This window comes from Aptenodytes patagonicus, chromosome 4 (genome assembly GCF_965638725.1).
Source record: "Aptenodytes patagonicus chromosome 4, bAptPat1.pri.cur, whole genome shotgun sequence".
Taxonomy (NCBI): Eukaryota; Metazoa; Chordata; class Aves; order Sphenisciformes; family Spheniscidae; genus Aptenodytes; species Aptenodytes patagonicus.
The window spans coordinates 13520194-13538446 of record NC_134952.1 but is presented as its reverse complement, the minus strand read 5'-3'; the positions used below and the strand labels follow the sequence as shown (position 1 = coordinate 13538446).

The 18253-nt window shown below is 38.5% G+C and overlaps 1 protein-coding gene across 3 annotated transcripts in view; it reads left to right on the top strand.

Annotated features, from left to right (window-relative positions):
- WFS1 (wolframin ER transmembrane glycoprotein) overlaps nt 1–17978 on the top strand; it is a 36560-nt gene extending 18582 nt beyond the window's left edge. For all 3 annotated transcript variants that reach the window (XM_076335912.1, XM_076335910.1, XM_076335911.1), the window contains exons 3-8: nt 2693–2775; nt 7022–7166; nt 7989–8159; nt 8805–8885; nt 12747–12892; nt 15088–17978. In XM_076335912.1, the coding sequence (XP_076192027.1) occupies nt 2693–2775; nt 7022–7166; nt 7989–8159; nt 8805–8885; nt 12747–12892; nt 15088–16896 (2435 nt within the window). In that variant the 3' untranslated portion in view covers nt 16897–17978. The remainder of the gene's footprint in view (nt 1–2692; nt 2776–7021; nt 7167–7988; nt 8160–8804; nt 8886–12746; nt 12893–15087) is intronic.
- Nucleotides 17979–18253: the final 275 nt, after the last annotated feature.

Sequence of the window (18253 nt, the reverse complement as noted above, 5' to 3'; positions counted from 1 at the left end):
CAACCTGCTTTTCCGCCCTTGCCCTACAACTACAGAACCAACCCACAGACGAAATTTTAATTAACTATCTTTTATTTATATTTGTAGGTCACATGTGAGAGTACATAGAAGTGATAAGTGGGCGGGAGGGATTGGTCAGTAGGTTGAAAATAACAGCAGAAAGCTGTTTTCCCTGGCAGTCAGCTCTGTTAGAACAAACATTTCAGTAAGTTTGCTGCAGTACCAGCACGTTTTATTTTCTTTTCTCAGTGAAGGTGGTAGTTGGACCATAAGGCTGCACATCTTTAATTTTGCTTTTTTCTTTTTTTTACCATCTTTGCGAAGAACAGTATGTACGTGTTAATCTGCAATGTGATTACAATAAAGTAACTATATCCTGGTGTTGAAGAAGCAAACTTGGAATGCTTTACAGCTTTCTATTGTAATAAGTTTTCTTTTCTAACAAACATTCATCTGAGCAGGAGGTGGAAGGCGTCAGAGCTGTGCCATGCTCCTATGTGTCACAAGTGGAGCAGAAGAGAAAGGAAGCCACTTTGCCTGTATAAGCTGCCGGAGAACCACTCTTCTTATTAGGGCTTATATCAGTTTAGCAAACTGCTTTCTATAGTTTGCTTTTTTGTGTGGGTGTGTAAAATTCCACTTAATTACCAAACACTAACTTCTGGATGGTGCCTCCTATATTGATTTATCCAGAGTATACCAAAATATCTGTGGTGGTCTCAACTCGACATGTAGAAAAGCCTGAACAGAAAAAAAATCCGTAGCCAAGACTGATGCTGCTGAAATTTTGATGCGAAAGAAGTTAATGAATGTGAAGGCACAGGACGAAACAGAAAAGTACTGCCTTGCCCAACTTTATTCATTTCAGTGGGGTAGTAGATGGATGAATACTATGTTTCTTTCAAACAACATGCTCTTTCCTTTAACTTCTTGTTTATTGCAAGCGGAAAGCCCGAGTGATGTCTGTTGGTGTGAGTGGTGCCATCTGGAAAACAGGCTTCTGACTTGTTTAGAGTTCACTCCTGTTGGTTATATATCAGAGCAAGGAGATTAAGTGGTTAATTTTGCTGGGATGGTGTTTGCCTATTTTACAATAATATTTTTACAGCTTTCTGAAAAGACCGAGTACTAAATGAAAATTATTTTTCATTATGTGCCTTGTTTAGCCAGACAACATGTTATAATCTGGCATGAGTATTTTTCCAAGTGGAGCTTGGCAGACAAAACTGTGGCATGGTGAAGGAGAAAACTTACTTCATGCTTTGCTCTTGTTAAAATACATCCACATACATAATGAAAGTGTTGGCTTGTAGCCTGTTCTTGTTTGGAAGTAGTCCCAGTACCAGGGATGTTAAAGAATGTAAGTAGCCCTGTTCTTCGGGAGATTGTTTGGAATCGGGTTTATTTCTCCTTCTCCCACCTTTTGAAAAAGAGCTGATACTAAATGGCACCTCAGCTAGCGGGACTCCTTACCAGCTTCTCGCATTATTGCTGCCTCGCATTATTATTGTATTACGCAGAGGCTGAAATCTGTAACTTTGAGCAGATGCCAGAAAGCTTCTCTCAGTTCGTTTCCTATGTTTGGAAACTTTGCTTCCTAACTGTGCTTTCTCATGCTGTCTGTGCCCTCAGTACATAGCTACCAAGCATCGCGGTGTGTTCGGTGACCTTGCAGGGTAATGTGGCACATAAGGGTCAAGCTTTGGCGCTTGCTGTTGAGTAAGTAAAACAAAAAGTAAAAAAGTGAAAGTTCTTCCTTTCTAGCCACGGGTTTATGTTGGCTGGTAAAACTTACTCTGAATTAGTGGTCTGTTGTCCTTTCTTACGCCTACCCAACTTAAATTGTACAAGTTGTATTGATTTTTCTTTTTAAAATTCTTCCAAACTAATTTATGAGAACTCTTCTCATAAAAAAGTAGCAGTTCTGGCCTTTGTCAGCTTTTCCATTAAACTTACTCTTCATTCATCAAGTAGCACGCAGCATGACATTATTTACAAACACTGGATGTCAGATAAAGCTCTCAAGATTTTTTTTTTCTTTACGATTGACTGCTGGAGCAATATGATGCTTTTGAAGAAAAAAATTAAGTCTGTATGTGTACAGTAGGATAGGAAAGGAGAAAAAATTAGGTGCCAGTGTGGAGCTGGACACAAAATAGTGAGGTTTATAAGGTGTAATCATTGTTAGTTTCTGTGTGCTCCAGAGACTGAGGAGCTGAGCTTTCAAATATGCTGGACATGTTTTAAAGGCTGGTTAATTTTTCAAAACTCTTGAAAAGGCTTCACTACTAAATAAAGAGGCTGCCAGGTGAAAGACTGAAGTGCTATCAAGAGTAAGAATAGTAATAGTACAAAAGCTGATCCATACTACATGTTCCTCGTGTGTTCATATTTATTGTCATGAATATTCTTCTATTGAGAAATGAATCCTCTGGAAATAAATGAGAAACTGTAAACTGTATGTGTCATCCTGTGGCAGGTACCAAATAACAAGTAATGGTAAACATGCTGAAGTACAACACTGAGGTGGAGTGTAAATATTGTAATGAGTTCATTTCCACTGTTCTTGCAAAACACCCGTGTGGATTTTTTAGATATAATCCTTTAATTCTTCAACCACATGTAGCAATTATTTATAAAATACTTTCAAATATTGCTAGTAAACAATTTTCTTTATCAAATTAATTTATAGAGGGCATGAAGGAAGAACCTGAAGTGCTCTTTGAGGAACTGCTTGAGAGGGCCAAAGCTGGAGAACCAAAAGCACAAACGGAGGTAATTTTATATGCTCTTTGTCCAGTCTTGTTTGCTCTTAATTCCAAAAATAGCACTCTCTGCTGCAGAACTATTATCTCTTCTTTAGTTGAACTGTATCTGTTTTGCTCTTAAACTATTCAAAGAAAGGTGATGCCAGATGGTTTCTCTGCCTCAAGAAATGCTGCTTGCTTGGGAGTGTTACTGGCTTCAGGTCCAACTCTTGAGTAAGCCTTTAGGATGCCTGTGAAAATGGGGAGGGTAGGCTGAGAGCATGGAGAAGGTACAGAACTGCTTTTGCTTTTTTTAAAAGCACGTGCCAAAGAGTTACTTGTGGAGGTGTGCAGATAGGGACTATTAAATGCGGTTGGTTCAGCACTGCGCTATATGCAAAGATACCAGGACTCTTAGGCTGGACTCTGTAGAAGAAACTGCCACTGAGGTGCTTTAGCAGGAACAGAGGTTGGTTGATGTTTTGCTCTTATACCATTTCTCTGTTGAATTAACACGTTTTAGAAAAGAAGCCCTTCCTTGTTTATTGAAATTAGCTATGTTTAGTTCTGTGATGGCAGATATAATTGAATTATAATGGCAGTTCTGTCCCTGTATGTATTAGCACTTTAGGTGTCCCTTAGGTTTTAGAAAAATTGTACCAGTTTTCCGCTGCATTCCATTGTCTGGTGTATTGGTCTAGTATAAATAGCTTAAAATTGTTTAGAAGGGTTTTAATTCGTGTTTAACTTGGTTAGTGTTTTACTCGAGCATTTTTTTCCAGCTTCAGCTTTGATGGCAAAAAGGAGTGGTTATGGTCTCCTACATGCTCGTTGGTGGTTTGGGTTTTCCTCCAAGGATCACCACTCTTTTTGCAAATAAAAATAAAAGGTGGGGATGGGAAAGTAATCCTTTTAAAGCTGGTTAAAAAAAACAAAACAAAACAAAAACAAAACAAAAAAACAAAGAAATAGCAACGCCAGGCTCACTCCCCACTCCATCTCAACTTGTTTGAGGGGCAGGCTGTCCTTGGAGTTGTAACGAGACAGTAACAAATTCCTCACCTTTGAAACAGCCGGTGGCTTTGTGTAGGATGAAGCTTTAGCCTTGAGGGAATCGCTGCTGTAAAATCCACGTTTTGGCTCTATTCCTCCACACAAAAGAAAGCAAACCCCATAAATATTCTTTCAGGACATAACTTCCAGTTGAGTAAGAAATACCTTATGTAATCTAAGCCTATGATGTGTTCGTATGTATGTATATAAATAATAATTTTTTATCCTTCTCAGTTCATTCCACCTTTACTCCCTTCCTGTAGCTCTTTCACTGTGTACACTTTCTATTCCCACACAATAATAAGATTCTTGTCGTAAAGAGATCCAGCATACGATTTTGCTTCAGTATGCACTCAGGATGAATTGACTGCCTGAAAAGGAACTCCAAATAGTAATTTCTTTTCTGTGCAATCAAATTTCTTGTGACTTGCGGAGAGGGAATTAACTTTTGGTTTTTAAAACCCTACAAAAATATGTTTCTTCTCTATTGTTGAATATGTCCCTTTAGAATCGGTTAGAAAAATCTATTTTTATTTCTTACCTTTGTAGCAGTACAAGTGAGAGGCTGAGATGGCACTGTTGTGCTGTGTGCTAATAATTACGAAGTCAAACACAAGAAATCACTCGGTTCACTGGCTTGTAGTTATTACTATGAGTTTATTCAAAAATAACCCTGCAATGCCTATGGAAATAAATGCACTCTGAGTGGCTGTCAACCTGTATTACCGTAGCTTTATGTAGTTTCTTTATTGAGAAATAACTGTACAGCAATTATGTAAATGAGACGCCCACAGCTGGAATTCGGTAATGGAGAAAAGGCAGCTCTGTGTCTTTAACCGGAGGATGTCTGCAAGGGGACTGCTTGAGATAACCGAGGCGGTTAGCAAAGCCCACAGGTGAGAGCAACCTTTAGAGAAGTACAGTATGAAGGTCTGTGTTAAGCTGTTACCAACTATGACTTCATTTCACAGTTTCAGCTCATGGGAAAGAGATAATCCCTCATTACTGAAATGGCAAATCTGAGGTTAACGCCTTTTCCCATCAGTTCTTTCTCCTTTGATTGCTGCAGGCCAGAGCTTTGCAGCCATCTTCATGTGGTTCCGTGTAGGAGCTTTGCTATGACAGTGAAAGGTGGCTGTTGCACAGGGCTTGTTTGGAGGGAGCTGGTAGATCTTCCAGTAGTATTTCATGGAAAGCCTTGATGTTTGTTATGGGACTTGGAGGTGGGGTTTTTTGCTACCAAAACTTTTAACATACACAAAAAAGTTTGTAATTTTATAATCAAAAAAAGGGAAAATATTTTCTTGTTGCTCAGATTTTGGGGGTGGGTTCTGTGGATTTTTTTGGAGGGGGTAGATGGTTAAATCTTAACAATGAACTTAAAAAAAAAAAAAAAATCACCCCAATAACCCCCTCCAAAAAAAAGCCCAAACATCTCCCCAAAAAAACCAAACAACAAAACAAACCACGAACAATTAAAAAAAAAAACCCACAGGCAAGCCAAAAAACACTTCTATCATAAAACAGGTGTTATGCTAACATTTTGCTTGTGCAATATGACTAATTCCAAAATCTGCTAGTTTATGTTTCAATACGAATTTCTATGTCCAAGAGATCCTTATAAACTTAAGAGCCGCATCTACTACTCTTGAAGCTTTGGTCAAAATCTCAAGGGCTATAAATATAAACATGCTCAAGAAACAGCTGTTCTTGTCAGAGGATATTATTTACCATGTAGCTTGTTCAAGCAATTCATTTCTGAAATAAATAGCTGAAGGTACATCTGCAGTTGGGTGATAAATTACCAGGCAATTGCTGAAACTTTGAATTTTTTTCTGTGTCTCATGCTCTTTTCTTCATCTGCCACTATATCTGTGCACTGCTTGTTGAACTCTGGTATGACGTTGTAATCATTGTTTAGTTCTGACTTTTGGATTGCTTAGTCCTTTTTTTTTTTTCTTATTTCTGTATGTTTTTGGATAGCTTCACTGTGTATGTACTTTGGGTTTAATCACTATGATGTCTACCCAATAACTATCTATGTAGAAGTTGTTGGAGCACCCATTTAGGTGTATGAAACCAGCTGCAAGACTGGAGACCTAACCTTTACTGGAAGAAAAAGATCTTTTTGATGATATCAGTGTGTTTTATCTACATGGGAATAATGTCTTTCAAATGCATTTCTTTAGTCACCTTTAGTGGTAATACCAAAGGCAAAGTTTCAGAGAAACTGTCAAATAGGTTTTTTTCAGCAGATAATACTGTGGACTTACGGAGCTGTACTCTTAAGGTATTGCATTAATTACTCCTAGAATGTAACTGAAGTAACAGTGGGGAGAGGAGGAGTGCAGTGAACCAAGCAAAAGCATTTCCCAGCCTCTCCAGGCATGCGGATAAAATGTCCAGTAGTTTTGGCCACATTCTGCCACTTAACATTTTGTTGCCTTGTGGTATGATAAGCAGAAGTGTTTCATGCTATTGCATAAATATATTTACTAGTATATTGCCATATATTTTAATTTATAGAAGGAAGAAAAAAGGTGATTTTTTTTTTTTTCTTATCTGTAAAACAATAATGCAGGCAACTGCTCAATAATTTCTGTAATCCTAAATAGGAGGGGTTTTACAGGCTATATCACTGAAATTGCTTGATGCTTAAGCAGTATTAGTTTTCTTCTGTTCACTAATTAATCCTGAGTTTGCTTTGACCTTTGGTGGCTAAACTGCTGTGAGGTTTCACTGTTGAAGCCTCCTTCCATGTCAAGGCCTTTTGTCAATAACTTAACTTCATCTGAATTTGTGAATGTCACGGGCACCGGGGTATTACACTTAATTTTTCTGTTTCTAAAATGAGGCTAGCAGTGTTGTCTGACCCTTGTTATAGGAGGAAAAGAATTCAAGAAAACTTTTAGAATTCAAGAAAACTTAACACCGGGAGCTTTACCTGATCCTGCTAGATGCTCGAAGACCAGTGGCAATGAATTCATTGACCTGGCCAAACGTGTTGCGATTCCATCTTGCTTCCAGTTCTGGAAACTGATCTTTCTCTGCAGAAGATCGACTTACAGCTATGTTCTTTAGTGCTAGGAGCAAGTGTTTTGACCTTTTGTTCAGAGAGAATTTATTCTAGCTGAGTTCCAGGGGGTGGGGGGAGAGAGACAGAGAGCGAGAGTAGAGTATATTTCAGTAATTGAAGGAATTCTGTTCCCCACTTATTCTAGGTGGGGAAACACTTCTTAAGATTAGCAGAAGAGGAGGATGAGGAACTTAACAATTGTAGTGCGGTTGACTGGTTCATCCTTGCTGCTAAGCAGGGCCGAAGAGAAGCTGTCAAACTGTTGCGTAGATGCCTGGCAGACAGAAGAGGTACGGGTCATCAGACTTTTTGCTTGTGCTTCCTACTTTATCTGAAATAATACTATATCCATTTTAACACTGAAAAGAGGGGTTACAATACGATGGGAATGATCATGGCAAAATTATGTGAGTGGTTGCTGACAGCATGTTCAGATAGGTAATTGAAAAAGCATTAATTACTGATACTGCTCGTAAAAGCATTTATATTAATTATTTGCTTGAATTCCTTAATGGAATTCATGCTCATTCTTCCTCTCCCCACCTTTCATTGAAGCTTCTTTTCTATGACTGTGAAGGTCATGTATAACCACGCACCACCTACACTGGTGGTGTTTCATTCTTTTGCCCCTCTACAACCTCTGTCCTAACTGGTCTTTTTTGCTGTCTTCTCCCACTTCAAAATTCACGTCTTCCTTCATGCTACTTCCCACACTTGGAATGGTCTCCCCTTGTCTGCCAACTATCTGAACTCTTATTTAAAGAAATAAAAAACCAAAAAAACCTTTCGTTAAATTCTTGCTGCCTTTTACATGTCACAAGCGTATCCGCACCACCTTTTGCCTGAACTGCTGTACTTCAAAAGTTGAAGCAAGACAAGGATAATGCGTGTCTTGCGCAGTCTTTGAAGTACAGTTTAAACTTAAGCAATGTGATTAGATTTTGATAAGCAATGGGCACAGAAGGGCATTTGAGTCATTTACTTAGGTGGTCAAGATGTGAATGAAACTTGAGAAGTTTCAGACTCAGCTGAGAAAAATGAATTGTGGGCAAATCTGTCATTTCTGCATGGGTGTGGGATAATACTATCTAATGTATTTTTCTTTTCTTGAGGCATCACTTCTGAGAACGAGCAAGAAGTGAAAAAATTATCATCTGAGACTGATTTGGAGAGAGCTGTGAGGAAAGCTGCCTTAGTCATGTATTGGAAATTAAACCCAAAAAAGAAGAAGCAATTAGCAGTTTCTGAACTACTGGAAAATGTTGGGCAAGTTGACAATGAAGGTTTGTTTATGAACTGATTTATGGTATTGATAAAATATATACTTAGAGGCAGAATACAGCTAGAAACTTAAAGGGCTTTATAAACAATCAGGCATGAGGTAAAAGTATGATCTACTTAAGCAAAAGTAACAGTGTGAACGACTCTAACTCTCTTTTAATAACTGTGTTCTCTGGACCAATAAAGTTAATTCATAAAGGCCCGCCAACTCTTGCTGTAGGCTGTGATTCAGTTAAGCACTCATTCAAGGGACCAAATATTAAAAATATCTTCATTCGACACTTGCTGTCCTTGGAAAATAAATCTTTTATGGCTTTGCTGTGTTTGACTTTTTTCCTTAACAGTCATCCTGATGATATCTTACTAGATATTTCAATTTACAAACCCAGTCTTCAAAACACCTGGCTCACTCTGCCATTACAGCGGTATGTGTTAGCTATGTCAACGCTGTTCCCTTTTCTAATATAGTAATATCAGTATAGAAAGCTATATAGCCACTTCTTACCTGTTTATATGTATATTTGTCTTTTCCTGACTTTGAAGAAATACCATTCTCCAGATATTGCAGCTTAAAGAACATTCCAGTTATTGTTTGATCGCTTTGATTGACTGCTTTGACTTTCCATAAACTTCTGTTACTGAACCAGATGCTGAGAAGCAACCTGGCCCGGTCCCAAAGTCGGTACAGAAGCAGAGAAGAATGCTGGAGCGATTAGTGAGCAGTGAATGTGAGTGCGTGCTGCTGTTTTCAATTTTTGCCTGTGGTTTTGGTTTCTTTTTTGTTTTGCTAAGCAATTTTGTGCTGCCAGAGTAAGCATGTATAGCAAGTTTGGATTGCTATAAATGGATAGAGTCAATTTATTGTATGTGCAAGGTAAATAACCGATCTGCATGTGAACTCACACAAGACATCGCACTTGCAGTGAACTTGTCAGTGATTAGTATACTAAGAGGAGTTTGCACGTCATTTGTATATTTATATTCTTGCCCTTCCAGCACTTACCAGTCTATTCAGCAAAAAAATTTTTGCACTTTCAATAATGGTTTTTTTAGTTCTAAACTGTACTAAGCTTTCTGATTACAATAAGGGAATTAATTATGCAACCATTTAATGCAGAGAAATCCCTCATTCTATTTGCCTTGCTTCTGTTTGCCATTCCCTTATAATTAATGTTTGTCTTTTCATATTTGTTCAAGATTGATATAGGAGGGATGCACCAAGATACTCCTTTCATAACTTTAGGGGCAGCTTAGTTCATGTAGTGGGGAGAATTAAACTACTGAACACACACAGGGTCAGACTTGTAGACCCAAATCTGTGAGTTTTGTAAGGTATGGTGAGGGTGGGGGGTTGGACTTGAAATAAAGTTCTCCCTAGCCCTGCATACCTAAGACATGCTGCTATGCTGCTGGGCCTTCAGGAGGAAAGTCAAATTATTAGATTAAGAAAATGCATTATAAACAATGCAGCATGTGTAGTTTTTTCAAGAACACTATCTAACATAAGGTTCGATTAATCATTGTCGGGAAAATCTCATTTTCTTGAAATGCAGTAGCTCATATGAAATAGTTCATGTGCAGTCTAGATCAGTTCTTGAAGAGCATTTCTAAATGTCGCAAAGCATATTACTTATATTCTCAACTATAGGTGTATTAATGTGTAACTAAAGCATCATAAGGGGATTAGTGAGCCAAATCTGGGGGTTTGCAGGTTTAAAGTCCCTGAAAGATTAGATTTACATTTCATTAGGTCAGTTTGGCCTTTACCTTCAAGGATTGTATTCATTACACAGGTGACTTCTGAAAATAACATTCCTAAGAAAAATGGAGTATTTCAGTTTTACGTTAACTTTCACAGAAGTAAAAGAGGAGGAGGGACACGTGCCTGTGTATATAAGTGAAGGAGTAGGTGGCAGGGAGAAATAGTGTTTTGGAGACCAAGCTAGTGGTCCTGTCAAAACTTCTGTGAGAGTAGGTCAGCTGTTCTTGTGACTCGTTTGCCACTTCTGGAAAGCTAGAAATAGTTCTTCAAGGATAAGACTGTTGTGTTTCATGGTCCGGTCATCGTATTGTAACGCAGATGTATCTGGGCTCATTGGAGCTATGTTGCATTGGTGCTTAATGGATGACACTAGTGTTCTTTCCATCCCTTAGCTGAACTAGCACGTGCTGATAGAGCGTGAGTGCAAAGCAAGTCATTTTGTTCTGGATTCTTCAGTAATTCAAAGAGTGTCAGAAAAGGAACTGGCAATTTTTTTTTTTTTTTTAAGGCTTAAATGGCAGATAAAATAACAGGAGAGTAAATGAACCTACATGTAAGCGTAGGCAGAAATTGATGTGCATATTTTTCTTTTTCTATGGCGGATGGGGGAGGCAGGGGAATTTGTCATAACCAAATTGAAGAAAAAATTCTATGAATAATAAAGTAAAATCTACAACATACGCTTTTTATATCAATTTAAGAGACACTCGGGTGACAAAATACTAATAACATTTAAAACGAAAAGTTTTCATCAAACACTTAAAGTAGGAGTTAAGCTGTTACCTCTTCTCTAGAGAGCTTTTATCTTTTCGTGGATGAACAAGACAGCTGTTACTCTCCAGCATTTACTTCTCAGATCCACTGACTTTCTCCATTTATCTTGCCAGCAGGAGACTCTTCCTTCAGTTTTAATACATTGACAATACTTGGAAGATAATTTTTAAGCCAGATATGTGTTTCCAGATATGTGATCTGGGGTATCCTTAATGGGAGGTATAAACAGAAGATTAGAGCTGACATTGTCAAAGGACAGTTGTTGCGTGCCTGAGAGTATACATGTCATGACATTGGATAGGCCATCTATACATAGTAAGTTAATAACTCCTTCCCTCTCAGGATGTCCCATGGTCCTGTAAAAGTGCCATTAAGGAATTTTTGTGAGGTTCTAACCATGTCTGCTTGCTGATTCCACACCAAAAAGACTATCTTACCACTGTATCTTTTGTCCCAATAGGACAACAAATTTAGATGACACATTTGGTATTAGGCTTGATCTGAACCCCACCAAAGACAGCTAAGGAGTCTCACTGATTGCTTTGTGCCAAGCAATGTCGCCTTACAGTCTGTGAATGATAAGAATAGTTAGCAAAAATAAATCCTTTCTTGTTTCTTGGGAGGCATGCCAGATGGTATTTTGTGGGAAATACGGGTTCATGCAATGAAGAAAAAAAAAAAATAATAAAAAAAGTAAAAGTGCAATCAAAAGGCAACATCCATGTTGTGAGATTAAAGCAAAAGCTAGATTGTAAGCTGCTGTTTTTCTATTGAGCTCTTTCAACACCCCTCTTCCTGTAGCAGGTATCTTGACATGTTACTTTATTTTGTTCTGTATCTACAGTGTTCTGAATATTAAATTCTGATATATTTATATATAACTTCTATAAATGTAGCATTTTTGTAAAATTAAAACATTAATAGGCTCAAACCCACTAATCCTCTGATTTTAAATTTAGCGAAGCACTTCAGTTTTCTGTCTCTTTAGAATCTTAAACTAGTATTAAGCAGGCCAGCTTTCATATCTTTGTATCAGCCGACTAGCTAAACCTACTATGTAGGAGGTGTGTTACAGATTTTTGTCATTCAAAAGTCTTTCATATCTACAGCAATGTCATTTGCTTTAGTGTATGGAAAAAAGTTGCTGTTAATTATCCTCCTTTACAAACGATATCAAGCTTGTCTACCATAGAAACTAGCTAATCCATGCTAATGTAAGGAACTGGCTGTGGAAAGAGTTTGAAGCAGTGTATAAATCATCTTCTGTCTTGCAGCATCCCTAGAGTTTTCTGAAGTAACCTCTTGCCTCGCTTCCACTCACAGGAGTGGATAAGGATCTTCCAGGGCAGAGTGATAAATTTTGTCTCTGTGTACAACTGAGCAAAGCATATTTTGTTGCTGGCTATCTGTTTTAGATCACAGTTCATATAGGTTGGGGGAGGCCCTTTGTATAGCCACATAGCGTATTAAATTAATACACTGTAAGTAATCTATATTTAGTCTTGTAGATATGAATAATTGGGCATTTCCCATAATTCTATGTCTGTAACTTCTGAACTCAGAAAAATGACTGTTAAATGCCAAATCAGAAGTCAATTTTTCCGTTAATAACATACAGATAATTCATTACTCTTCCTGTACAATTCTTTCTTTTCAATGTGGCTGCTAGTTAAAGATTTCTCTCAAGAAGTTACCAAAGATACAATAGCTTATTATTTAAAACTGTATGACCTAATCCAGTAGTCTTTTCTCCTTGGAATGCTTGCAGATAAGTTACATTCACTCAGTCTGTTCTCCTACTTAACGGTATAATAAACTTACCTGCTGGTCTGACAAGATTTAGAGTAGTCATATATTGCTGGCACAAGCAGTTTGTTGTTTTCAGCACAGATCTCGGAACAACTTGCGAGGTAAGCCTGTGTTATCGGTAGTTCGGTTTTTGAAGCCCAGAGTAGATCATCTTTAATACCAGGAAAGAAAATTAATATTCCAACTCATAATCAGTACAGTGTTGTAGTGATACTATTTACTCAGTCTTCATTTTACCTTTTAGCTAAGAAATTTATTGCTTTGGATGACTTTGTTGAAATCACCAAGAAGTACGCAAAGGGAATCATCCCATCTAACCTGATTATGCAGGAAGAGGAGGATGATGAGTTGGCAGGGAAGACTCCTGAAGAGTTACCCCTGCGATTGAAGGTAAAAAGACAATACTGAACAGGTTATGTTGAAGGGCTCTTAACTTACGCATTTCAGACAAGACAGAGGTGACTTGCACTTGACTTTCAAAGCTGATGTTTAGTCTATATAGGTCAGTACAAGAATTGTTACTATAATTTCTTTTTGGACTTGACTTCGTGCCCCTGTACTCAGCACTGGTAAGGCCGCATCTCAAATACTGTGTTCAGTTTTGGGCCCCTCACTACAAGGAGGACATCGAGGTGCTGGAGCGTGTCCAGAGAAGGGCAACGAGGCTGGTGAGGGGTCTGGAGAACAAGTCTTGTGAGGAGCGGCTGAGGGAACTGGGGTTGTTTAGCCTGGAGAAAAGGAGGCTGAGGGGAGACCTCATCGCTCTCTACAACTACCTGAAAGGAGGTTGTAGCGAGGTGGGGGTCAGTCTCTTCTCCCAAGTAACAAGCGATAGGACGAGAGGAAATGGCCTCAAGTTGCGCCAGGGGAGGTTTAGATTGGATGTAAGGAAAAATTTCTTTACTGAAAGAGTGGTGAAACATTGGAACAGGCTGCCCAGGGAAGTGGTGGAGTCCCCATCCCTGGAGGTATTTAAAAGACGTGTAGATGAGGCACTTAGGGACATGGTTTAGTGGGTGGTGGTGTTGGGTCGACGGTTGGACTCGATGATCTTAGAGGTCTTTTCCAACTTCAGTGATTCTATGATTCATATATATGTTTACAGTTTCATATATATGAGTCATGTATTAAGAGAAAGGGATAAAGGTTTTCCCTGGAAGAGGGCAATCTACCTTCATTACAGCTCAGTGAGGATTTAAATGTCCCTATCATAACAGCCGTATTTTTATTATAGATGTTATTGTATGCTTCATATCTTTCTTATTCAAACAGGAGCAAGCAGGTGGGGAAAAATTATCTATAGCCCTGAGGTGTGAAAAAGGTTCTATTATGAAGGAATTCAAGAATAGTGGAACTTCTGTTAGTGGTTTTCTATACCGATTTAAGGTGCATGCATTCAATACTGGTATAAATTTGAAGCAAGGTAGGGGGTTTCTAGCTGCTGACGTGAGAGTTTTTGTTGCAATTGTTGTCATTTTGTTGTCCATTATCATATAGTAGGGGTGACCAAAAAAAGGGGGGGGGTAAGGGGTATCTCTTTCCAATCTTTTGAATAACTAATATTCTGAAAGAGATGCATTTATGAAGAAGAACAGGGAAACCTTCACTAATAAATAAGCTTATGCCCAAGTCATTGTGCGTGTTGCCCCAGTTCATCACAATGCATAGATCTTTGCTGAAGCGTTCTTGGCCTTTCCCTTGAACGAGATAATATAAAAGCATAAGTTCTGGGAAAACATAAAAACTATCTTTTTATGGGGCAAGGAGGATTGTTTGCAGCATCTAACGTGCAGATGCAATATTTGAATATGTGTTTGAAAAAACCCATACCTTTTTATTGATCCTATGCAAAGTGTGTGGTTGGTCATAGGGAGAGGGTTTGATCCAGCAGTTCCTCTGTTGTCTGGTGACTCTGTTGGAAAATGCCACGTAAGATAGGTAGAATTTTAAGATCCTGTACAGTTACTGTTGTGGAGTTAAAAGAATCCCTAAATGTGTAGTAATTATAGTTAAAGATATTTCTGCTGCTTACAAACCAGATTTTGACAGCTGCATCCCTAGATGCTTGGGAAGAATTGTTGTAAAGATAAACCACAGCTGTGAAGACTTCCTATGAGTGCATATGAATCAACGCACTGCTTCCTGTAGTGTATAGGCGTATCAGAATGTATAGCATAATCCTTGCAGAGCAGTGGCAGAGTTAAGTGCTGTAAAGCTACAGTACTCACAGCTCAAGTAACGACTTAAGACAGTACAGGACTGCAGCCATGTAGTTTATCTTCAGTATGAAGTTAGAGCAGAATATTTGACTAGGAAGCCATTTAATTATATGTGTCAAAGGTAATGAAATACATCTTTCCTGAAATCAAAATCGCCTCTGAGCTTCATCTAACTGAATTAATCAAAATAGAGCTAATAATCTCAGACGAAGTAATCGCATTTTATTGGCAACATTCATCTGAAATATAAATCTTTTCATGTCAGCTGAGGTTAGACAACTGGCTGCTACTGCTTCTGCGAAGAATATCTGTGATGTAAAGATACAAAACTGCTCATAAATAAAATGCTTCTTTCTCTCTTTCCAGGTTGTAAAATATCCGCTTCATGCCGTTATGGAAATTAAAGAATACCTTATAGATATTGCATCAAAGGCAGGAATGCATTGGCTGTCTACCATTGTTCCAACACACCATATCAATGCTCTTATCTTTTTCTTCATCATCAGTAATCTGACAATTGATTTTTTTGCCTTCATTATTCCATTAGTCATATTCTATTTGTCCTTCATTTCTATGGTGATTTGCACACTGAAGGTTTTTCAGGACAGTAAGGCTTGGGAAAACTTCCGCACTTTGACTGACTTACTGCTTCGTTTTGAACCAAACCTAGATGTTGAGCAAGCTGAGGTGAACTTTGGATGGAATCACTTAGAGCCATACATTTATTTTTTACTCTCGGTATTCTTTGTCATTTTTTCCTTCCCTATAGCAAGCAAAGACTGTATACCATGCTCAGAGTTAGCTACTGTCTCAGTTTTCTTCACAGTGACAAGTTACATGAGTTTAAGCACGTGTGCAGAACCTTACACACGAAGAGCGTTAATGACTGAGATAGCAGCAGGTTGCTTATCCCTATTGCAGGTATTACCTGGCAATTTTGGCTACTTGAAATTCTTAGGTAAAACCTTCTTTACTGTTCCTGTAGGCCATTTCTTTGTGATAAATGTAAGCATCCCATGCCTTCTGTTTTTGTACTTGTTCTATCTTTTCTTTAGAATGGCACAACTACGGAATTTTAAAGGCACCTACTGCTACCTGGTCCCATATCTGGTCTGCTTCATGTGGTGCGAACTCTCTGTGGTCATTCTGCGGGACTCCTCTGGCATTGGGCTCATTCGTGCGTCAATCGGTTATTTTCTGTTTCTCTTTGCACTCCCAGTGCTAGGTGTAGGGATTGCGCTGATGTGTCTTATCCATTTCATTAAGTGGTTTGTGTCTCTGGAGCTCATGAAAATTGTAGTGACTCTGGTTTTGTGTACTGTTCCTTTGCTCTTCCGATGGTGGACGAAAGTTAACTTCTCTATAGTTGAAATGGTTAAATCCCTCACTCGAAGCTCGATTGTGAAACTCATTCTGGTGTGGATTACAGCTGTAGTGTTGTTCTGTTGGTTCTATGTGTATCGATCAGAGGGAATGAAAGTTTACAACTCGACCTTGACATGGAATCAGTATGCTTTCCTCTGCGGACCCCGGTCGTGGAAGGAGACTAACATGGCACGTACTCAGATTTTATGTAGCCACCTGGAAGGACACAGAGTGACATGGACTGGGCGGTTCAAATATGTGCGCGTGACAGAAATCGACAATAGTGCAGAATCTGCAATAAATATGCTTCCACTTTTTATTGGCGATTGGATGAGATGCTTGTATGGTGAAACCTACCCTCTTTGTGACCCCAAAAATGTTACGCTAGAGGAGGAAGAATTGTGTCGTCTCAAGTATTTGACAAAGCATAACTGCCACATGAAAATGTTTGATCGGTACAAATTTGAAATAACTGTGGGCATGCCTTTCAGTAGCAAAAATGGAACCAAGTCTATAGAGGAGGATGATATAACCAAAGATATTGTGCTGAAGGCAAGCAGTGAGTTTAAAAAAGTGTTGTTGAACTTGAGGCAAGGAAGTATAATTGAATTCAGCACAATTCTGGAGGGTCGTCTTGGCAGTAAATGGCCTGTCTTTGAACTGAAAGCAATCACTTGCTTGAATTGCATGTCTAAACTCTTACCTGCAGGGAGGCATGTGAAAATAGAGCATGACTGGAGGAGCACAGTGCATAAAGCCATTAAATTCGCTTTTGATTTTTTCTTCTTCCCATTCCTGTCAGCTGCATAATGAGCTCTCATATTGGTTCAGTGGTATCTTCAGTGTACACTGCATTTACACTACCAAAGGTTTGGCTTCTTAAAAGGTTTTTAAAAAAAAAAAAAAACAAAACACCACCAACAAAAAAACCCACCTTGCTGTAGCAATGCGCAAAATGTATGCTAATGTAGTGTATTGGTTGAATTTTGTAAGTGTACACACTGTATCCTGACTTAAAACCCGTATGACTGAAGTGATATATACTAGTTTAGTATTATAAGTGAATGCAGGGGATTGCTGCTGACTAATTGCATGGAGACTATTTTGTCCAAAATGGATATATATTTGCCTGTGGTACAACACTAGATGCATTCACTTGCTCGATGTTAAAGCACTTTACTCTTTAAATATTCACAACGTGCCCATTTGTATTTTCACAGGTATGACTTAGAATAGGTAGCTGACAACAGCTTATGTTGCATATATTGCTTGTATTTATTTGGTGTTTTCTAGAAAAAAGTGATCTTACAGTCAGTACCTGGTGGTGATATCTGCGTACAGAACTCATTGTTTCACTATTTGTCCACAAGATAGTGACTTTAATGTTTTTTGAAAGGGCACACCATTTCACACCCCAGCAAGGTTGTAAAAAGTCCTCAAGATTCCATTTTGCATTAAATATTCTGTACAAAATATGCTATTTGTTCTGATTTAGTTATGATAGCTCCACATACGACACTAAGGTGTAATACATGCTGGTACGTGAAGGACAAACATCAGAGAGTAAGGCTGGTATCGAGGTGGTACCAGTACTGGACAAGCCAAAGCAACTGAAAATAGTACATAAAAGTCTACAGTGGAAACTGAAATATTATGTTTGTTAAATGATTTGTATTGTGCAAATAAACATAAAAAACAAACTTGAATTAAATGGGTACAACATTTGTTCATTATGCTTTGACATTGTGAGCAGTTGTTTATGTTGGGCTGGTAACAGCTTTCACTGAAAAATACAATTTAGAAAATTCAGAATGTCCAAAATGTTCTGGTGTGGGATACTTGCAGTTGTACTTCACATTATTTCAAGCTAGCAATAAAATTGGAGTACGCCAGGTGAAGTTTTTTGTATCTGAAATCTAGACATGCTCCTTACCCTTGCTTTCATTGTGACTCACTAATTTTTTTAACCATTGGATGACTGTATTTCACAGATACATCGCGCTATTTCCCAGACTACTCTTCCACTGATGATGCATTAGATCCTATTTGCCTTTGCATATCAGTCGTCGCTGGGGGGTTGGGGTGCGGGGGAGTGTTATCAGTGAACGCTCTTGATAGAGAAGGGGAAACTTTCGGGAAAATGAGGCATTTGGCTGCACTCCAACTA